Below are 18,009 nucleotides of genomic sequence, written 5' to 3'. Positions count from 1 at the left end.
ACCTAATAGGTATCTAAAGCCATTTGCACATTTTGCCATGCAACCAGTCCATGCAGAATGTAGGTACCCTATATATAGAAATGAGCAAACCAGTGATATTTTAGGGAGCAGGCTAGCAGGCAGGGCACATTACTTACATCATAGGAGTCTACACAACAACACTGTTGCTGTATTTTGGTTTTATTTTCTTTGTTTTTTTTATCTTATATTTTGGAAATATACATCCATTTTTTTCTTTAAATTTTTTTGAGGGGCCCATGAGAGTGGGGCCCTAAGCTATAGCTTGTTTAGCTTATGTATAAATCCGGCACTGGGGGGGAAGCCAGAATTGCCGTTTGCCCTGATTGAGTGCTAAGGAGTGGTTTTCCTCGGGGGGGGGGGGAGCAGTGGAACATGAGAAAACGTGGGTAAGTCTTCAATCGGCATGACTCAGGCTACTCCGGGAAACTCTCCACCTGTATGATTTGTTGTGTAAGTGTCAGGAGAATTTGCTCCTCACTCCTCCTTTTCCAGTCCTTTCAGATTCAGGGCAAGGTCGTATGCTTAATAAAATAAGTGCAGGCCATATCCCTATTTCATTCAGCTCTTTGGAGCACTTTCAGAAAGCTGGCACACATCTTTTTGAGACACTGTCCCCTGCAATGAACTGTGGGTGTTCAGCCTTCTTTCTTTCCTCTGCTTAAACTTTAGCTAGATAGCTTTCCTTATCTCTCCTTTCCCATGTCCTCTTGCCTCTGAACCGAGTTTTTGTTTGTTTCAGGACCAGTTCTTACTCTTTAGCAGATCGACACCCCACCAGTGCTTTTCTAAAGAAGAAAATGTTTTCTGTTTTAAACTACATTTCATATGTTCACAAAAGACCTGGGAAGGTTCAATGAGTGATCCCCTCCTCAGTTAAAACTGTAACTCTACCACCAACTGACAGTGGAAGCTGTTTCTTGGTTCTGCCAGATCTTTCAGGGACTTTTGATACCATCAACCATGGTATCCTTCTGGCCCATCTAGAGGAGTTGGGGGCATTGTTGCGCAGTGGTTCTGCTCCTTCCTCCTGGGCTATGTCCAGAAACTGGTGACGGTGTTCAGACCCATAGCTGCTCACTTGTGGGGTGCCTCAGGGCTTTGTCCTCTCCCCCATCATTTCAAGCATCTATATGAAGCCACTGGGAGAGACCATCAGGGGGGTTGGGCTGGGTGTTCATCAGTATGCAGATGATACACAGCTCTACCTCTCGTTTAAATCAGAACCAGCGAAGGCAATGAAGGTCCTGTGTGTCTGGAAGTGGTTGGAGGATGGATGGCAGTTGATGGATTGAGGTCAAATCCTGACAAGACAGAAGCACTGTTTCTGGGGCAGGTGGGCAGGTGTGGGTGACTCCCTGGTCCTGAATGGCATAACTGTACCACAAGGGAACAGGTGTACAGCCTTGGGGCCATTTTGGACTCACTGCTGTCCATTGAGGCGCAACTTAATTCTGTATCTGGGCAGCTGTTTACCAGCTTCATCTGGTACACTGGCTGAGACCCTCTCTGCCTGCACACTGTCTCTCCAGCAGGTTATCTCCTGCTTGGACTAATGCAATGCACTCTAGGTAGGGCTACTTTTAAAGGTTACTCAGAAACTTACAACTCATCCAGAATGCAGCAGGAAAACTGTGAGTGGCCGCTGGAACCATATAACACCGGTCCTGAAAGACCTACATTGGCTCCCAGTATGTTTCCGAGCACAATTCAAAGTGTTGGTGCTGACCTTTAAAGCCCCAAATGGCCTTGGCCCTGTATACCTGAAGGAGCCTCTTCATCCCTATTGTCCAGTCTGGACACTGAGGTCCAGCTCTGAGTTCCTCACTGCAAGAAGTAAAGTTACAGGGAAGCAGGCAAAGAGCCTTCTGGGCTGTTCAGCAAGGCACCTGTGAAAACTACAAAGGCTTTGCATTAGAAGTCCACGCCTCTCTGACACTGGAAGTGCTTGATGAATTTTTCGTGCTAGTCTGATCCTCTGACCTACTTAATCCACTCCTTCCCTTGGCTTGGTATGTGTTTTTGAGACCACTCTGCCAACCAATGCATACGAGAACTCCAGTTCATGCAGTTTGCTCTGGATTTTGTTCCTGCAACAAGGTCTGGTGTATTGTAATAAGAAGCAGAAAGTATTTCTCACCAGAAACAATTACACACTCTTCAGCAGATGGTGCTAGATGGGATATTGCCAAGGAAAAATTGGCCTCTTCCTCTAGGAACATCTTCTTTCAACTGGGTGCCTTGACTGGGTCACAATTGCTAGCACATTGCTACCAGCTTCTGATAACTCTGCTATAGGAGTTCTATGTCTCTTATAAAAATATATGTATATTTTCCCAAGGTTTATGGTTCTCCTTATACGGAAAAATCTGGTGTGCCATCTTATTGCCTCCACTGCCAAGAACAGAGGGTCATCAGTGTCAAGCTATGTATCGTTCCTTGTTTCACTTTAGTTGTTCCAGGCAACAGTTAACCATGAGAAGACTGAATCAGACATTTGGGACTACAGTTAAGGACTATTTTGCTAATGCCTGCACAGGCTGTACCGATTTGCTGCTAAATGTCTGAACTGCCAGAATGGGAAAATATTACATCTGAGATTATATGAAACTTCAGCCAGTGGTATATTTGATCTGATAGCTATTTCAACTCATGCAAGTCATTACTTTACCCCTCAAGTGTTTGCTATGTTGGCGCAAACATTAGGGGACCAGCAAATGAGTTTGCGTTAGTTAACATGAAGTGTAATTTTGCCTATTATGCTGTTTTGTTATATTGGTAATTTTACAACCTTAATGATTTATAATGTTTTATAATGAGGGATGAGTTATACCTAGTAATCACCTAATCACCTTGGGGGGGGGGAGATTGATTCAAGTTAACTTTGTGGCTATTTCCTTAAGCATAGGAAATTGTATGTTGAGAAAAATGTACACTTAAGAAAACCTTTACATTGTCTAAACTCCTTAGTGTATTAGTCACCCTATCTTTTACACATTTTAAGCTCTTTGTCATTATAGGAGAAATCATCTGCTACACACTTGCCTTAAGCAAAAGCAGTTCATAATCTTTGCCCTTAATCTCTCTTTCAGTTTCCTTCCAATTAGAAACAATCTTTCCCCAATACTTTAATTAATACTTAAACATTAAAATATTAGGCATTATGGAATAAATCATCTGTTGGATGCTTGCATCCAGAAAAACTGGGCTCATAAGCTCTTGTCCTTAATCTTTCTTTCAATTTTCTTCCATTAAAAAAAAAAAAAATCTTGTCTCAATACTCTAATTAATGCAAATGATATTCGTGATTAGTTAGTATTATGCTAATCTGGGTCCAGAATTTACCTAAATCTGCATGGTGTTGTCTGAGTACCAGATTGCTTTGGGTTTCTTAGTAAAATTACATTAGCCTGCCAGCTGTACAAAACAACATGATAGAGTATAAATCCAAGCAAATAATCAAGATTACATTAGTTTTGTTTCTTAATGAACAACTGTTTGCATTAGGGATTACATACAAATTATGGTTTTCCTCTCTGTGCCGAGGCAGCCAGGCATCTGTTAATAGGCTTCTTTTTTCCCCTGACTTCTCTAAATAGATTGAAGAGTGCTAAGGCAGCGAGAGAAGAGTCTAATATTTCATGTAATTGAATTTGTTCCATTACAAAGCAATCATCACTCTGAGGGCCACTGCTAAATCTTGAATTTCTCCCTTCAACTGCTCTGTGGAACACAGAGAATATAGTAGTGAATATTTTAAGGAAGGAACCAATCACTCTTCTCCTCTTATTACACAGGAACAGATTACATACCTACCTGTTGGCCGTTACACCTGTGCACTTGCGAATTCCTGCCATTTGTCAGAGAAGGAATGTCACTAATAAACATTATACATGGGGATGTCTAACTTACACCTAAAAGCCCTTTTAGCAAGGAGCTTGCAGAACGCAGCACTGGATAAAATGCAAACTCTTCCTCCGTCCTACAGAAATTATGTGCAGTTTACATATGCAGAACCCTTGGTCATCTCAGTAAGTATTAAACAAATAGTAAACACTTTTTAGAATTTAACACAAATACTTCTGAACACATGTGTGGCCTTTTTCCTTTTTCTTTTTTTGCACTATCCATTTACTGTTCAACAGCCTGATTCAATCCTGCCTGGTTTCATATTGAACACCAGTAACATGCCTGTTGTTATTTTCTGCTTGATTTAATTATTTTTCCTGTGTACAGGTCTACTCATTCTTCCATGCGCTAATCTCATCTGCAGAACTCACACTGTGACAGCTCATTACTGCTAGTAAAATGTAGGACGCTGATAGGGAAAGAAAGCCCTCCGTCCTTCCCAGTCTTTTTGTCATTGTACATCCAGACACTCTGTTTGTGAGATATAAGTAAAAAAGTTAAATGCAAATCAATCCGCAGACTACAGAACAGTTAAAGGCTGATAAATCTCACAGCACATGTTGAACAAGGACAGCAAAACAAAGAAGCGAAACTTTAGAACACTTTTTATTTTAATGTGGCAGCTCCTATTCAGAAATGTATCAAATCTTTTCTTTTTTTAAAGTGCCGAATATCTGAAGTGCTGCAAAGGAGCAGAAGTCCCACCTGTGGAGGAATTTAATAAACCACGAGGCAGATTTTAGCACAGGGAAGCAAACAGGAGAACAAGCTAAATAGTTTGTGACTTTTCAAAAGGCAACTTCAGCGGTAGCAAGCTCAGGAATACAACAAATCAGTCTGATTTAATTTGAGGACTTAGTAGGCTATCAGGAATCATAATTTATATATTCTGCTTCTTGTAATTTTAATTTTTCGTGACCAGGGAAGAAAGACACTCGCTGCTTTCTCACAATTCAAGCTATCTTCTAATTTTCACATGTTGGTTCTCTTTTAGTAACATTCTAATAGCAAGTTATGCCTTTCCCTGCCCAGATACTGTTAGTTACACTTCCAGTTTTGTGCCATAGCATCAAATGAGGACCAGAACATGCTTCCATGCTGATATGCTTTAAAGTTAATGAAAATATTCATATGGAATTCAGCAACAGCAGGCATCAAACTCAACCACCCCAAATGCAACATTCTGAAAGCTTCATTACTCTGAAAAGTATGCCAAAATAAAAATAAAAAATGACAAATTCTTCCCTTCATTTATGGAATTTTGATATCTGCCTAGTATTCCTCTGTGAACTTGCTCATTAAAAAGCAATTGCATAAAACACTTTTCACTAGATCTAAGTGTGTTGTATGAAGTGCCTAACGTGACCAGATCTCTCAGAAGCTGCAAAGCGCTTCTGATAAGACATTTCAACTGTGCTCAGTTGAATGTTATCTGTTAACTCTGCTCTATCCCGTTTCCTCTTTGCTATCGTTATTGTTTTTATTTAAACCACTCCATGAATCAAGAACTTGTACATTGACTACTAATAATGAATCATATGTTGTAGATTATTACTGCAAATTTATTGTGCTATTTTTGTGATGTACAAATAACAAGAGAAGACCTGGTTTATTTATTTGTATAATTTTATTATCATTATGACCCCTGGTTTAAAAACCCAATCTGCAAAGCATAAAACAACAGATGAAAAGAATGAAAAATCAAAGAGAGTATCTGTTCTATTAAGGCAAGCACATTAAAAAGAATTCCTGTTCTACTTATTGTATGTAGCATTTAAGACTGTACAAACTAAAAGTCTTGCTAGCCTAGCTTACTTATGAAAGCACAGTAATAATAATATATTACTGTACTGTACTGCTTTGTTTATATGCCAGCCAGCAAAAGGCCTATCTCACATCTGTATTTTGGACTCCAAAGATCAATGGAATAAATGAATTCCAATTTGGCTTCTAGTCACTAAAAACTAACACATGCCATCATTATTCACATATGCACCCTTTAACATGTATAATTCAGTTCATTGGATAAAGTTAATATGTAAACCTGTGGCTTTTAAAAACATGCTTTATATGCCCAAAGATCATTACACTGTGCTTATTTTATTTAAGCCATCACTGCAACAATAAATAATTCCACCATGGCTGTTAGCAACATGTCCCAAAAGAGTTAGATGTAAATTTTTCTAATGGCTACTTTCTGAACTACTTATTATACTGTGTAAGCTAGATGGTAAAGCCTTAGCCCAATAGTTTCTTCTTCCATGGTATAGTTAGGGGACTTGAAATGTGAGAGTCTTCATTCCGCTGTGCTACATTCCCTAAGATTTCCTGCAAATGAAACACCATGAAGGGGAGCAATGGCCATGTTCACACGAGAAAAAAATGTTGGCAGCTTGATCCGAGGACCAAAGAGGACTCTCCCTGAAAGTTTCAGGACAGTAGAATTGGTGTGGCAGTGGTGGGGGGAGAGACCCAAGAACTTTCATTACTGGCCCTGGAAATCAATGCTAGCTGAGAAGAAGAAAAAGTATGGCTAAATCAACATACAAGGCCCAGAGCATTAAACCCAGCCCTAACTGAAATGGATATAGAACATTAAAACAAAAGATTGAAGCAGACGTTTCAATGGATCAGTGTATCTCAATACACTAATTCAACAGGCTGGGGCTATGCCTACAGAAATATGATTTCAGATCCTGGAATACATGCAGTAAGAATAATGAAAACAGATGCCAGTTCCACAGTTCTACAATCCCACTCACAGCGGCCTTTCTCCATGCACTTTTGTGAATCGGTGCTACTTTTGCCAAGCCCAAACAGCTTTCACACACCCCACTTAAATAGCAAGTCCCTCATGCCGCATTGCAAGCTCCTATTGAAAACCCCTCACATTTCAAAAGACATTTGCCATGCAGCACAGAGACATAGATGTCAACTTTTCCCTTTTCTTCTGAGGAAACCTATTTGGAATAAGGGAATTTCCCTTTAAAAAAGGGAAACGTTGACAGCTATGCACAGAGAGTAGATGCTACATAAACGGAAGTTCAGAGTTTCATTGGGCATGCAAAGGTAGCTACGCCATTCTTTCGATCCTGGTCCATATCTTGGAATTTTGCTTACTTTGATGTTGAGAAAATGAAAAAACAAGCCCAGACTAGTTATTAAATCCTTGCACAGAGATCTCGTGTCATCTTCCAAACTGTACCTATCTGAGGAAGGTCTTCATAGACGTTGACTATGTTTATGTATATGCATCAGCAGAGATTAGTTGCAGTCAAATTAAATCTAGCACCCCAACTGTTTAGAACTTTTAAAACACAAAACAAGCAAAGCGACTCCCTGTCATTGGCTGAATACTAAAGAAAGTTGAGCAGCATGGAGAGAGGTCAAGGCAGACTAGATTTAGACACAAAGGCACCATTGATCAGAGAATTTCATATATTGGTAACTTCAGGCATACCTGGCAAGGTCATGAAGCTGTACTAAATGTGTGTGGGGGGGGGAGAGAGAGAACAATACAATCTGGTTGTTTACCTAGCAAGAGTCCACCAAAATGAAAGAGAAAAACATAGCTTTCGTCATGTTATTGCAAGGTTGGGGGATGTGCGGCTATCTCTGTTCTGTTGGACTATAAACCACAACATCTCTGAGTGTTGGCGGTGCTGGAAGGGGCTGATAGAAGTTGGAGTCCACCAATATCAGGGGTGGTGGTTAGCTTCCAAATTGCTGCATTATTGCATTTCAGCCAAATGTACTGAAAAAATTAAGGCAGCTTTGCAATGTCAGGTTCAATTGTTCTTACTACATATGGTAAAGGTAAAGGGACCCCTGACAGTTAAGTCCAGTCACGAACAACTCTGGGGTTGCGGCACTCATCTCGCTTTACAGGCCGAGGGAGCCGGCATTCGTCCGCTTCCACAGACAGTTTTTCTGGGTCTTGTGGCCAGCATGACTAAGCCGCTTCTGGTGAAGCCGGAGCAGCACACAGAAACGCCGTTTACCTTCCCTCTGGAGCAGTACCGATTTATCTACTTGCACTGGTGTGCTTTTGAACTGCTAGGTTGGCAGGAGCTGGGACCGAACAACGGGAGCTCACCCCGTCGCCAGGCCTCGAACCGCCGACCTTCCGATCAGCAAGTCCAAGCAGCTCAGTGGTTTAAACCACAGTACCACCAGTGTCTCTTAATACGTATGGAAACATAAAATTGGTGTTTGTTATTGATCATATTACATCGTTCCATCCTCAAACCCTGTAGATTGGTGTTGTGGTTGCTGAGGCTTCTGGCCACGTCAAGAAATAATGCGGTTTCCACAAACATGGGGAATGAGCCCCAATTTCCCCCCAGCTGCATTCCCACCCCCCACTCAGACGTGGCTCTGGGGGGATATCTCCCCAAACCTTCAAAAGTGATTTTTCAGGCATCATTGAGCTATCAAAAGAAAGGGGAGCAAAAATGTGTGCAGGTAGCCCTTTGGATTGTGGTCATTCTGGAGAAGTGAAAACTTTAAGAAACAGAGCCTATTAAAATTAATTCAATCAAGACTTTTGCCTAGTTCCTGAAAGCAAAAAACAAAACAAAAAAGGACAAGGAAGGCAATTTCTCTGCACTGCACTTCGGCCCTTTGATAACAATAGGATGTGAAAAACACACAAGAGTACACTGGACTGTTGCCAGACTATGTAATACAACTGAAGTAAATGGCAAGATGCCACTGTCTAGCAGTTCTTTAAAGGTTTTCCAGCTTTCACTTGCAACTGAAAGAATATTGCTCTAGAGAACCATGAGGGACATTTGACATGCAACTATATAGTGGTAGGAGCTTCTCATTAAAAAATGTCACCAAGGTAAACTTACCTCCAAACATTTTTTGGCACAGCCAGCTTGTAACTCCTAACCTACTAGCTTACATGGCAATGTATCCTTTCTCTGTCACTTTTTTCATAGCATAACCTCTGGTATGCAAGCTGTACAGGGTGCAGGGTGCATCTGCAGCCAAACCTTATGCGCTACTGAAGGAGAAGTAGCATGGTTCAGGATCAGGCCCATCAGCCCAAATCTGTGCTGGTACATCCTTCCATCCCTATGTTGGGATATGTTCAGCATATCCATCAACACCACTGAATCAGCACATTGGGAAATTGTCATTATTATTATTATTTCTTGCATTTGTTAGTTGTTTTTCTTACCAAGTAACTCAATGTGACTTACATCCCCTTCCATGGCAAAGCGACACAACATCTTCTGAAGCTAGGGCCACCTTCACAGTTGCCCCACACTCAAAAGGGCTCCAGAACAGAGCCCAAAGAAAGAAAGCCCAACAGAGACTTCATCTCAGAGTATTGCCGAAGAACGATGTCAATCAACATTTGATGATATCCTTCTACCGTTCAACAACTGAAAGTGTCCTTTCATACTGCATCACTGTGTGGTACGCTGGTTTGACATCAACTGATAGGAAGTGCCTACAGAGGGTGGTGAATACAGCACAAGATATCATGAGCTGTCCCGTGAATCCGCTAGATGAAATAGCGGAAAAATGTTGCCTCAGGAGAGTGAGGAAAATTCTCAGAGATGATTCACACCCTGGCTGGCACTTTCTTGATCTCCTGCCCTCAGGCAGAAGATATAGAAGCATGATTAGCCGCACCAACAGGGTAAAGAACAGCTTCTATCCGTGAGCTGTTAGGCTGCTGAATGAAAAGATAACAACAGGGCAACTGACTTTTGGGTTTGGTGGGTGTGCGTCAGTAAACGAGGGGAATTAAGACTAAGAGAGCTGAGTGCATGTGTAATCTCACTGTATACAAGTTGTACAAGTGACAATAAAGTATTTCAACATTGCTCCAGAGCTGTTGCCATATATAAAGGTGTAACAGGATCTAACAGTTTAAAGATAAGGAGGGCAAGGTGTGCAGCTGTGAACTTGGAGCAGGATCCTGTTTTAGCTGCTACGGTACAAGCTTTGGTTGCAATTAAAGCAGGAGATAGGATTGGGTTGCCCAAGGAAACATTCTAAAGGAGCTGTTAGGATATTTCCAAGTGCAGAGCTCAATTGTATATTAAGTTATGATTTGATTGTTTGTTTGTATAAGACGTACTACTGAATGGAGGACTGCTTCAGTGCTGTGAACAAATGCAATGCTGTATTATTAAATGTGAACTCTATGTGAAGTTTTTATCTGAGAAATCAATTCAAAAGGTGTGAAATCAAGACCATAGTGATTGAATTACTGAAACAGTGTGAATAGTCCTTCATTTGTATATATAATGCTAGTTAAACAATGATATGGCAATACTGACATTATTTTAAAAATCTGCACCAACTTTCTTCTGGGTTTTCAAGACTTTTAAGTAAGTATCTCACATTCAGAAGGTGTTACAAGATAGGCATTATAAGTTTTCACCATAGCACTTGCCATTCGTTTTCCATTTTTCATCAGCAAATTGAAAACATATGAATTGTGTTGAACATTATGCAAAATTTAGACCTATATGCAGACTTTTAAAAGACAGTATAAACTCGGAACAGACAGTATTGTCCAATAGATACTATATGCTAACTGAAGAGATTAGTAAACTGGGAAAAAGTCCATTTTTTACATTTGTAGCAAGAAGTATCATCAATGTTGGTAGACTAAGGGCAGACTGAAACAAACCCAATTATGAAGATAACCTTTTCCTCCTTCCGAGCACTATCAAACATGATCCAGCACAAAAATGCTTAACTGTGGGAGGATTGTTCCCATACATTTAAAAATCATAACGAACACGGAAGCCGCCATGTCCATGTTTTTATGTTGGAATTGGACAAATGTAGCAACAAAGTTTCTACATTCCATTTCCTTAACGAAGCAAGGAATACGAAGGAGACATAGGACTGCAGTTCCTGAATTACCTTAAAAACAAGAGGTAGCCCTGCATCAGAAAGGATGAAAGTTGATTTATGATATTCCACCTGTCTGCAAGAACCAAGTCTAAAGAACATCTGTGAATGCCACAGGTACATACAGACATATACTTTCCTATGTAAGGAGACCCCCTTTGGTTGGTGTTGTATTACGGCCTAACACAGGTTGACTTGGAGGTAAGTCGCACTGAGTTCAAAGTACTTCCTCTCTCGTTGGTGTGTACAGGATTGCTGCCCTAATCTGATTACAAAGCAACCAAGTACAGTTGTTAATGAAGAAGAATCATAAACCTCAATAAACAAAAGCATTCGCTGCATCTGAAATGCCAAACCCAATTCATTTACTTAACGGTGGTTTATAACAGGAACAAGTGTTCTGATCAAGGCAGATACACAAAAGTAGAAATAGTTCTATTATACAGAAACAAATGCCTCTTTTGGAAATTATATGATATGTTTGGGATGCTAACGAGCAACTCACAAATACTGCTATAGTTTACCCCTTCTAACCTCTACATTTACAGGAGAACCTCCTTGATGGTATCTTCAGCATTATATATCCATTTGCTTTTAAATCAATTATGTCGCAAGTCTATTGAAAACAAAAGTTTCGTTAGCACAGTGAATGCTGGACTTGTGGTGCTCTGAAAATAAAGCAAGCAAACGGTTGAAATCTGTGGAGATATATTGCAAGACAAGTGGCCTGCCGGAACTCCTGCTATTAGCATTTCCATGAAAGCAAAAATCAAAGTTAATCTGGGCAAAATATTTAGGCACTCTCCTTTATTTCATTAAGTTGAATGTAGCATATGACAAGTTGCATTAACACAACACAGCGTATGATTACATTATATTTTTGATAACTAAAGCCTGAAAGACCAATATGGGCACAATTTCTTTCAAAACATTTGCTTACTAAATGAAAATTAGGCGGTACAGCATTTCAGAGATTACTGTCCATACTTTACTACAGCTTCAGAACCTTAACTTTGATTATAACCTAGTTTTTAATATTAATAAGACATACTTTTTACACAAGCCAATTTGCAAATATTGAACTTGAAACCCCAAATGTGCCTAAGCTTCCCTCCTTATATAAACTAAATTACCATAAGTACGAAAAAAATCTGTTCATAATAAACACCATTCAAATATTTTCTTCAATTTAAGACCAAACTGAATAAAAGCATTAGATGAATGCAGATCATAAATATAATATTTTTGCAACAGGATTAGAAATCTATCTGATTATTAAGTAGTGGCCCAGGGTTTAATAAATTATTTCCCTCAATATCTACTTAAAAGTACAGGTACTTTTAAAGATTATTTAAAGTCCCTTTTTTTGTGCTCACTTTTTTAGACTTTACCACAAGTCTTACAATTTGCATTATTCAAAAATGAACAATATTTTAATAGAAGAAAACATACATATTTTTCTAAACTCTTCATCTCAGAAATGCTTACAAGGAGGAAAAAACAATTGTAAACATTGCAATGATGTTGTAAACATTGTAGCGATCCTGTAAATTTTATCTTTAAAGCGACAATTCTTATCTACCTTATCTACTCGGAAATAAACCCCAGCTAAACATGTATAGGAAGGGAGCCTGAAATGAACAGAGAGAAGCTAAAAAGAATGAAAAATTTAAGCATACGAAATATCAAAAGATACGCAAACATGTATGTGGCTGTGATACGCTTTAACATCAGAGTCCATATTCACTGATGGACCCTTCAAAAATGTAAGTAACTTCTTAAAAGACATTTAAAGCATGGTGCCATGGAATTCAATGGGATGACATCAGTGTAAACAAATAGAAAATCTCCCTCTGGAAGTCTGTTTTAAACACATTCACTTGGAAGCGAATGCTTCAAATGGAACAAATAAATTTGCCTACAATCACAGCTTTAAACTGCACCCTAATAATATAAATCAAAAACGTTTCAATGAGACTTCCTCCCAAGCAGCCAACATAGAATTATTCATTTCCCACAAGATAATAATCTAAGCCACACAGGAAAACACTACATTTCAAGCATTCTCTGAAAATACAGTGCAGTTTATTTATAACCCTGATAAGTCATTGCATGAACATTACATACCTAAACTTTTCGACGTGAGCAATTGCTCTTACGGAAGATGGTGCATTTACAAAAGTTTCATCACTGATTCAGTAGTTAACACATAAACCTCATACATGAAGAGAAGAAACTCATTTAAAGTTTATTACTTAAATGTACATATCTGATAAGAAGAGAAGCCTTGAGCCTACAATACCACTTTTTTTTTTTACAATATCCTCGCATAACAAACTAAAGGAAGCACAGTTATATTAATTATCTGTATTTTAAAGATTACACTAATAAAATACTCATGAGTGAAAGTATTGATTTTCTTTTAACAATGCCAGCTTACTGGAAAGCTGTCCTTAAAGAAACCTTTCTTAAAACATAGGCATATTACTTTTTCAATAAAATCTGTGAACATGCAGTAATTTAATTAAACCTGTCACAACATACATTTTATAATACCATCCTCTGCACAGTGTTGCGCTACTTTAATGGCTCATTTAAATAACGAGCGAACACACGCACCGTGCACCAAATTCTGATTAAAGCGTACAACAGCAATCTGTTACCACCAAGTACTAATGCCAAATTAAAAAACATAGACTCACAAAAACCACTTTTTAATCACTGACTCCCTTTCTTTTGTGCAACTAAATTGACGTGATCACTCAGCGTACAAGGGCTCAACAAGTCGAAATAGTTCCCTTCCCTCTGTGAAAAATTCACAGCAAAACAAAAAACAAAACAACAACGTGCAGCAAACATCCTTTAGATGAAAATACTCCCTGAGTATGTAACCTCCTCAGAAGACACATGGCAAGAATCACCTTTTTGGGGGGGAGGAAAAATAAATAAAACAAGCATAAAGTCCTTGGAAAGTGGTTTGGTGCAGGAAAGCACTAAGAATCAGAGAGCTGCCTTCTGTCCAGACTCTGGGACGTGCTGTCCATTGGCGCTCCTCATACCCACCGGCCATGAATAAAGTGTCTATTGTCTCTGCACTGTACTAATTGTGAAAAAACAGCCCATGCAGTAAGCATAATAATTATCCAGACAAACAAGCAAAGGCAATCAAGGAGGGAATGAAAGGAGTAAAAAAATACACGGACGGACAAAGCAACTCAGGAATGAAATTAATATTCATAATGAAAGGTTTTGCCAGCAGAAGGTCTTCATTCATAGCATGCTTATTTCATACAAGGGGCTATTGTCTAGACAACAAAATGAGCATATGAATAAAATTTCATGAAAACGCTGGTGAAGAGAAAAGCTTTTCTTTCCCAAAGTGCTCCGTTGCTGGTCCCCAGTATTTTGTTCAGAGAAACTTTCAAGCGGTTCCTCTCAGTAACATTTTAAAAGTTGTCTCTCCCTGAGTTCTCCCTTCTCTTTTTGTTTTGTTTCCTTCCTTCGGTTGCAGCTGTACAAATATGATTTTTTTTTTTAAAGCCATGCTCGCCCAAACAAAGAAGAATTGGACTTAATATGCATAGCTTCATTAACTAAATTTAATTATGCCAAGCGGCATATTAATCAGTAGTTGCTCTAGTTACTGTATTCATTGAAAGGGAGGAGGAAATTAAGGGAAGTGTGGGGGGGACAATTGCATACTGATTAGGAAGCAGCTCGCAACGTGATACAATGCACTTTCCAAAGAATTATTCAGAAAGAAACAGAATAAATAGGCAGATTGCTCTGTTTTAGGACCAACTCAAGAACAATTAGTCAAGAACATGATGACATTGTTGCTTTCTTTCCCCACCGTCACTGCTTCTAGGTTTACATTCTCACACCCAGCCAGCCTGGGCACAAAGTAAAATTGACATTTTGTGGGGATTTTTGTTGTTGTTGTTTAGTTTCTTTAAAGAAAAGGAACGGGGGTTAAACCCTTCCTCCTGCTCCCGCTGTATTTCTAAAAAGGCTGCCTGTGACCCCAACCACAATAGAAGAGAAACCTTATCTAACATGCTATGATGCTTCAGGGCTCCGCAGACGCAGTGCAACTTGCAGTTGGAAGTTTCTGCGCCTGGATGTGAACTTTATAAACACGTGCATTGCAACAATGAAGGAGGAGTTCAAAAAGAGAAGGGAGGAAAAAAAAAATCTTTCGGGAAGGAAAAAAAAATGTTATCACGCCAACTTACCATCCACCAAGTCCTAGCTGACATGTCATAACATAGCTGCCATTTTATGGAGCTGTCCGACGCCTTCCCTGCCATTACGCTGTCAGCAACCTTCATCTGATGCAACTCAATGGAAGATAAGATACCTAATCAAGAAAACATCAGCAGTGGCTTGCAGGGCTACATGTAGGCCAATCCTTATCACACTGCATCATGGGAAAAGCTCCTTTATTCGCAAGAACTCCAACCTCACAGATATAAAGACAAGGATCAGGTTTTGTTGCTTGCGTGTTAGGGTGTGTGTGTGTGTGTGTGTGTCTGAAGGGATCGGTGAAACGAGCGAACATTCCTCGTGTATCATGTGTACAAGACTTAAGTATTTTTCAAGTGGGCGGCTAAATGCTTTGCTGGGCAATGTAGGCTAAAGTTTATTTGCATTCTTTTTCTGTTGTATATTGTTTGACATGCTCCAAGCCTAGCTTTGAGACCAAAAGAAATTGAGGGGGGGGGGAGCTATAACTGCTGAGAATTAATATCTCCCCGACAAAGACATAATGGTTTCATTCACACAATCAGAGCACAGTTCAAATGTGTATGTATATCCAGTCTCTCTCTCTCTCTCTCTCTCTCTCTCTCTCTCTCTCTCTCTCTCTCACACACACACACACACACACACAGAGGGTGGGGGGACATAGGTAGTAGCTGCAGATGAAGTTGCCAAAGGCTACAAACCCTATTAACATGCTAGACATATGGAAACAGTTTTAACTCTTTGCGACCCATGTTTAAACAAGAGACCAGGAGGCTGGGATGAAATAAATCTGCATAAAGATAGGAGGTGCAGTCAACACTTCAAGTTAGGGAAGGGGCAGGGCACTGGCAGCCTGTGAAGAGTTCTTGCACATTCCCTCCTCGAGAGCTCCTGAACTGCTCATAATGAAGCTGCATTGTCTTCATTCCAAACAGGTCCTGTCCGATGAAAGATATGCCCAGGGAAAGGTTTGTTTGCTTTGTTTGGCCCTTTATACATTTATATCATCTCCCAGCCCGGGGCAATTTCCAGGGCTTAATCTGAGCTCAGAAGCGCTTCACTGTTTTCAATAGCAGCAAATGAAGTCAAGCACAGTGCTTCTGAACATGTGTTGATTACCACTGATTAACCCATAATCCCATGATATTAGAAGGCACAAAATGTCATTTCCAAGACAGACATGAGCCTCAACACTCTTTCTATTAAAAAAAACACTTACTTTTCATCATCTGTGCAGCACTCTTTGCATTCACTGAAAAAGTTATCTTTATTTCTGTTAAAGAGCATGTGCCACTTTTCTTCCAATTGTAAACTACAAAGATTTTTAAAACAACTTAAACTGTTAACTTTCAACAAAGGCAATCAGCTGATCCACACTTTGTGTGACAGGGCTTCACTTCCTTGCCTATTCCCATAACTAACTGAAACAGGACAGTTAGAAAAATATGCAAATATATACACATTTACTGGCACAGAATTTTGGTATATATTTTTGCAGCCTTGATTTATTATTACAGCCTTGATTTATATCTTCTTTCCATTAAAGAATTTGTTAGTTGCATTACAGGAAAGATCACATTGTGCTGGAAACATCCAGGAAAAGAAAGGTTCAATGAAATGGAAGAGAGACTTGAAAAGTGAATTCTTGGAAGAAAAGACGAAAGGTAGAATACATATTTCTGTTGTGCTGTACTTCAGACTTACTGTTCACAAGAAAAATATGAAGAATTTTATGGCACAGATCATGTTTGTTTCAGCATGGGCCATATGAAACCTAAAGATCCCAAATCTCCTAATGCCATGTTCAAAGCTATGTTAACAAACAAACAAACAAACAAAAACAAACAAACAAAAAACCCTCTTTCCTTGATTAAGTGTTGAAAATTCACGTGTGCAATATTTTATATTAAAGAATCACAAGAATATAGAATATCACTTTATGTATGAAGGATATCAGTAGGAACTATTATTGCAATTTTCACACACTTTTGACACTACTGATGCCTGCATGGATACCTTTTGCAAGCTGCTGTTAATCTGATTTTTCAATCTATGTAAGGATTTTAGCATGTCCGGTTGACAAATAATTTTTTCCCATCATTTTCCGGCCTTCAAGGAGAATGTTTTTTCAATTTCCCTCTTTAAAATAAATATCTTATTTGTAGTGCCATCCTTCTGACATTTTGAGCTACTATTCCATTTAAAGGCCCCAACTGGTGTTTTTTAAATAATAAATAGCAACAACAACAACAATAAAGTAACAGTTATACATGATCAAGGGTTTTCTCATCTTTAAAATATGTCATTTCTTAAATTCTTGCAAATCCACTGTTACACTGCATTAGAACTTAAATGGTGTAAACATTTTAGCATTATTCAGGATAGGGAGAAAAGCTTTATTAAAATAAGTACACATTTCAGGGAAAGTCCCAATAGAAATTCCTAATATGCAAAATTAGCAATAAAGATGATAAATGCCACAAGATACAAAAGTCTAACTGAATTTGTGCTAAATCTGTTGAAAACATTTCTAAACAGATTCCACTCATTTTGCCTATTTTAGAACACACTGACAAAAATCCAATATGTTGACCTGAATTTTATCTGAAGCAACCTGACAGTTTACCTGAAATCACAAGCGGAAGCAGTGAATAAAGAAGAACGAAATTCCCCTTGACAGCTATCTGCCAGGAAACAGCTGACTATCAACTGGTAAAGACCACAGTGCATTTAGTCTCTCCCTATCAAGAACTCACCATGCAAGTAATGTGGTAGTAAAAGTAAACTGATGGTAAAAAGCAACACTTGATTCCTGCCTTCATCATGCCAGACAATATTTCTTTAACCCAGGCTTCCTCAACCTCGGCCCTCCAGATGTTTTTGGCCTACAACTCCCATGATCCCTAGCTAGCAGGACCAGTGATCAGTGATGATAGGAACTGTAGTCTCAAA

General features: G+C 39.2%; 1 protein-coding gene and 1 long non-coding RNA gene across 4 annotated transcripts in view; one reads left to right on the top strand and one right to left on the bottom strand.

Annotated features, from left to right (window-relative positions):
• Nucleotides 1-15,158, bottom strand: part of NFIB (nuclear factor I B) — a 300,457-nt gene extending 285,299 nt beyond the window's left edge. For all 3 annotated transcript variants that reach the window (XM_083420048.1, XM_083420049.1, XM_083420038.1), the window contains exon 1: nucleotides 15,048-15,158. In XM_083420048.1, the coding sequence (XP_083276174.1) occupies nucleotides 15,048-15,143 (96 nt within the window). In that variant the 5' untranslated portion in view covers nucleotides 15,144-15,158. The remainder of the gene's footprint in view (nucleotides 1-15,047) is intronic.
• Nucleotides 15,159-15,173: 15 nt separating this feature from the next.
• Nucleotides 15,174-16,715, top strand: LOC310668060. The gene is made up of 3 exons (XR_014506590.1): nucleotides 15,174-15,300; nucleotides 15,993-16,025; nucleotides 16,625-16,715. It is a non-coding gene; the product is annotated as an uncharacterized lncRNA (long non-coding RNA).
• The last annotated feature ends 1,294 nt before the right edge of the window (nucleotides 16,716-18,009 follow it).

The sequence above is a fragment of the Podarcis tiliguerta genome (genome assembly GCF_965153285.1).
Source record: "Podarcis tiliguerta genome assembly, chromosome: 17".
Taxonomy (NCBI): Eukaryota; Metazoa; Chordata; class Lepidosauria; order Squamata; family Lacertidae; genus Podarcis; species Podarcis tiliguerta.
The sequence above is the reverse complement of the archived record's forward strand: the minus strand, read 5'-3'. Positions and strand labels throughout refer to the sequence as shown.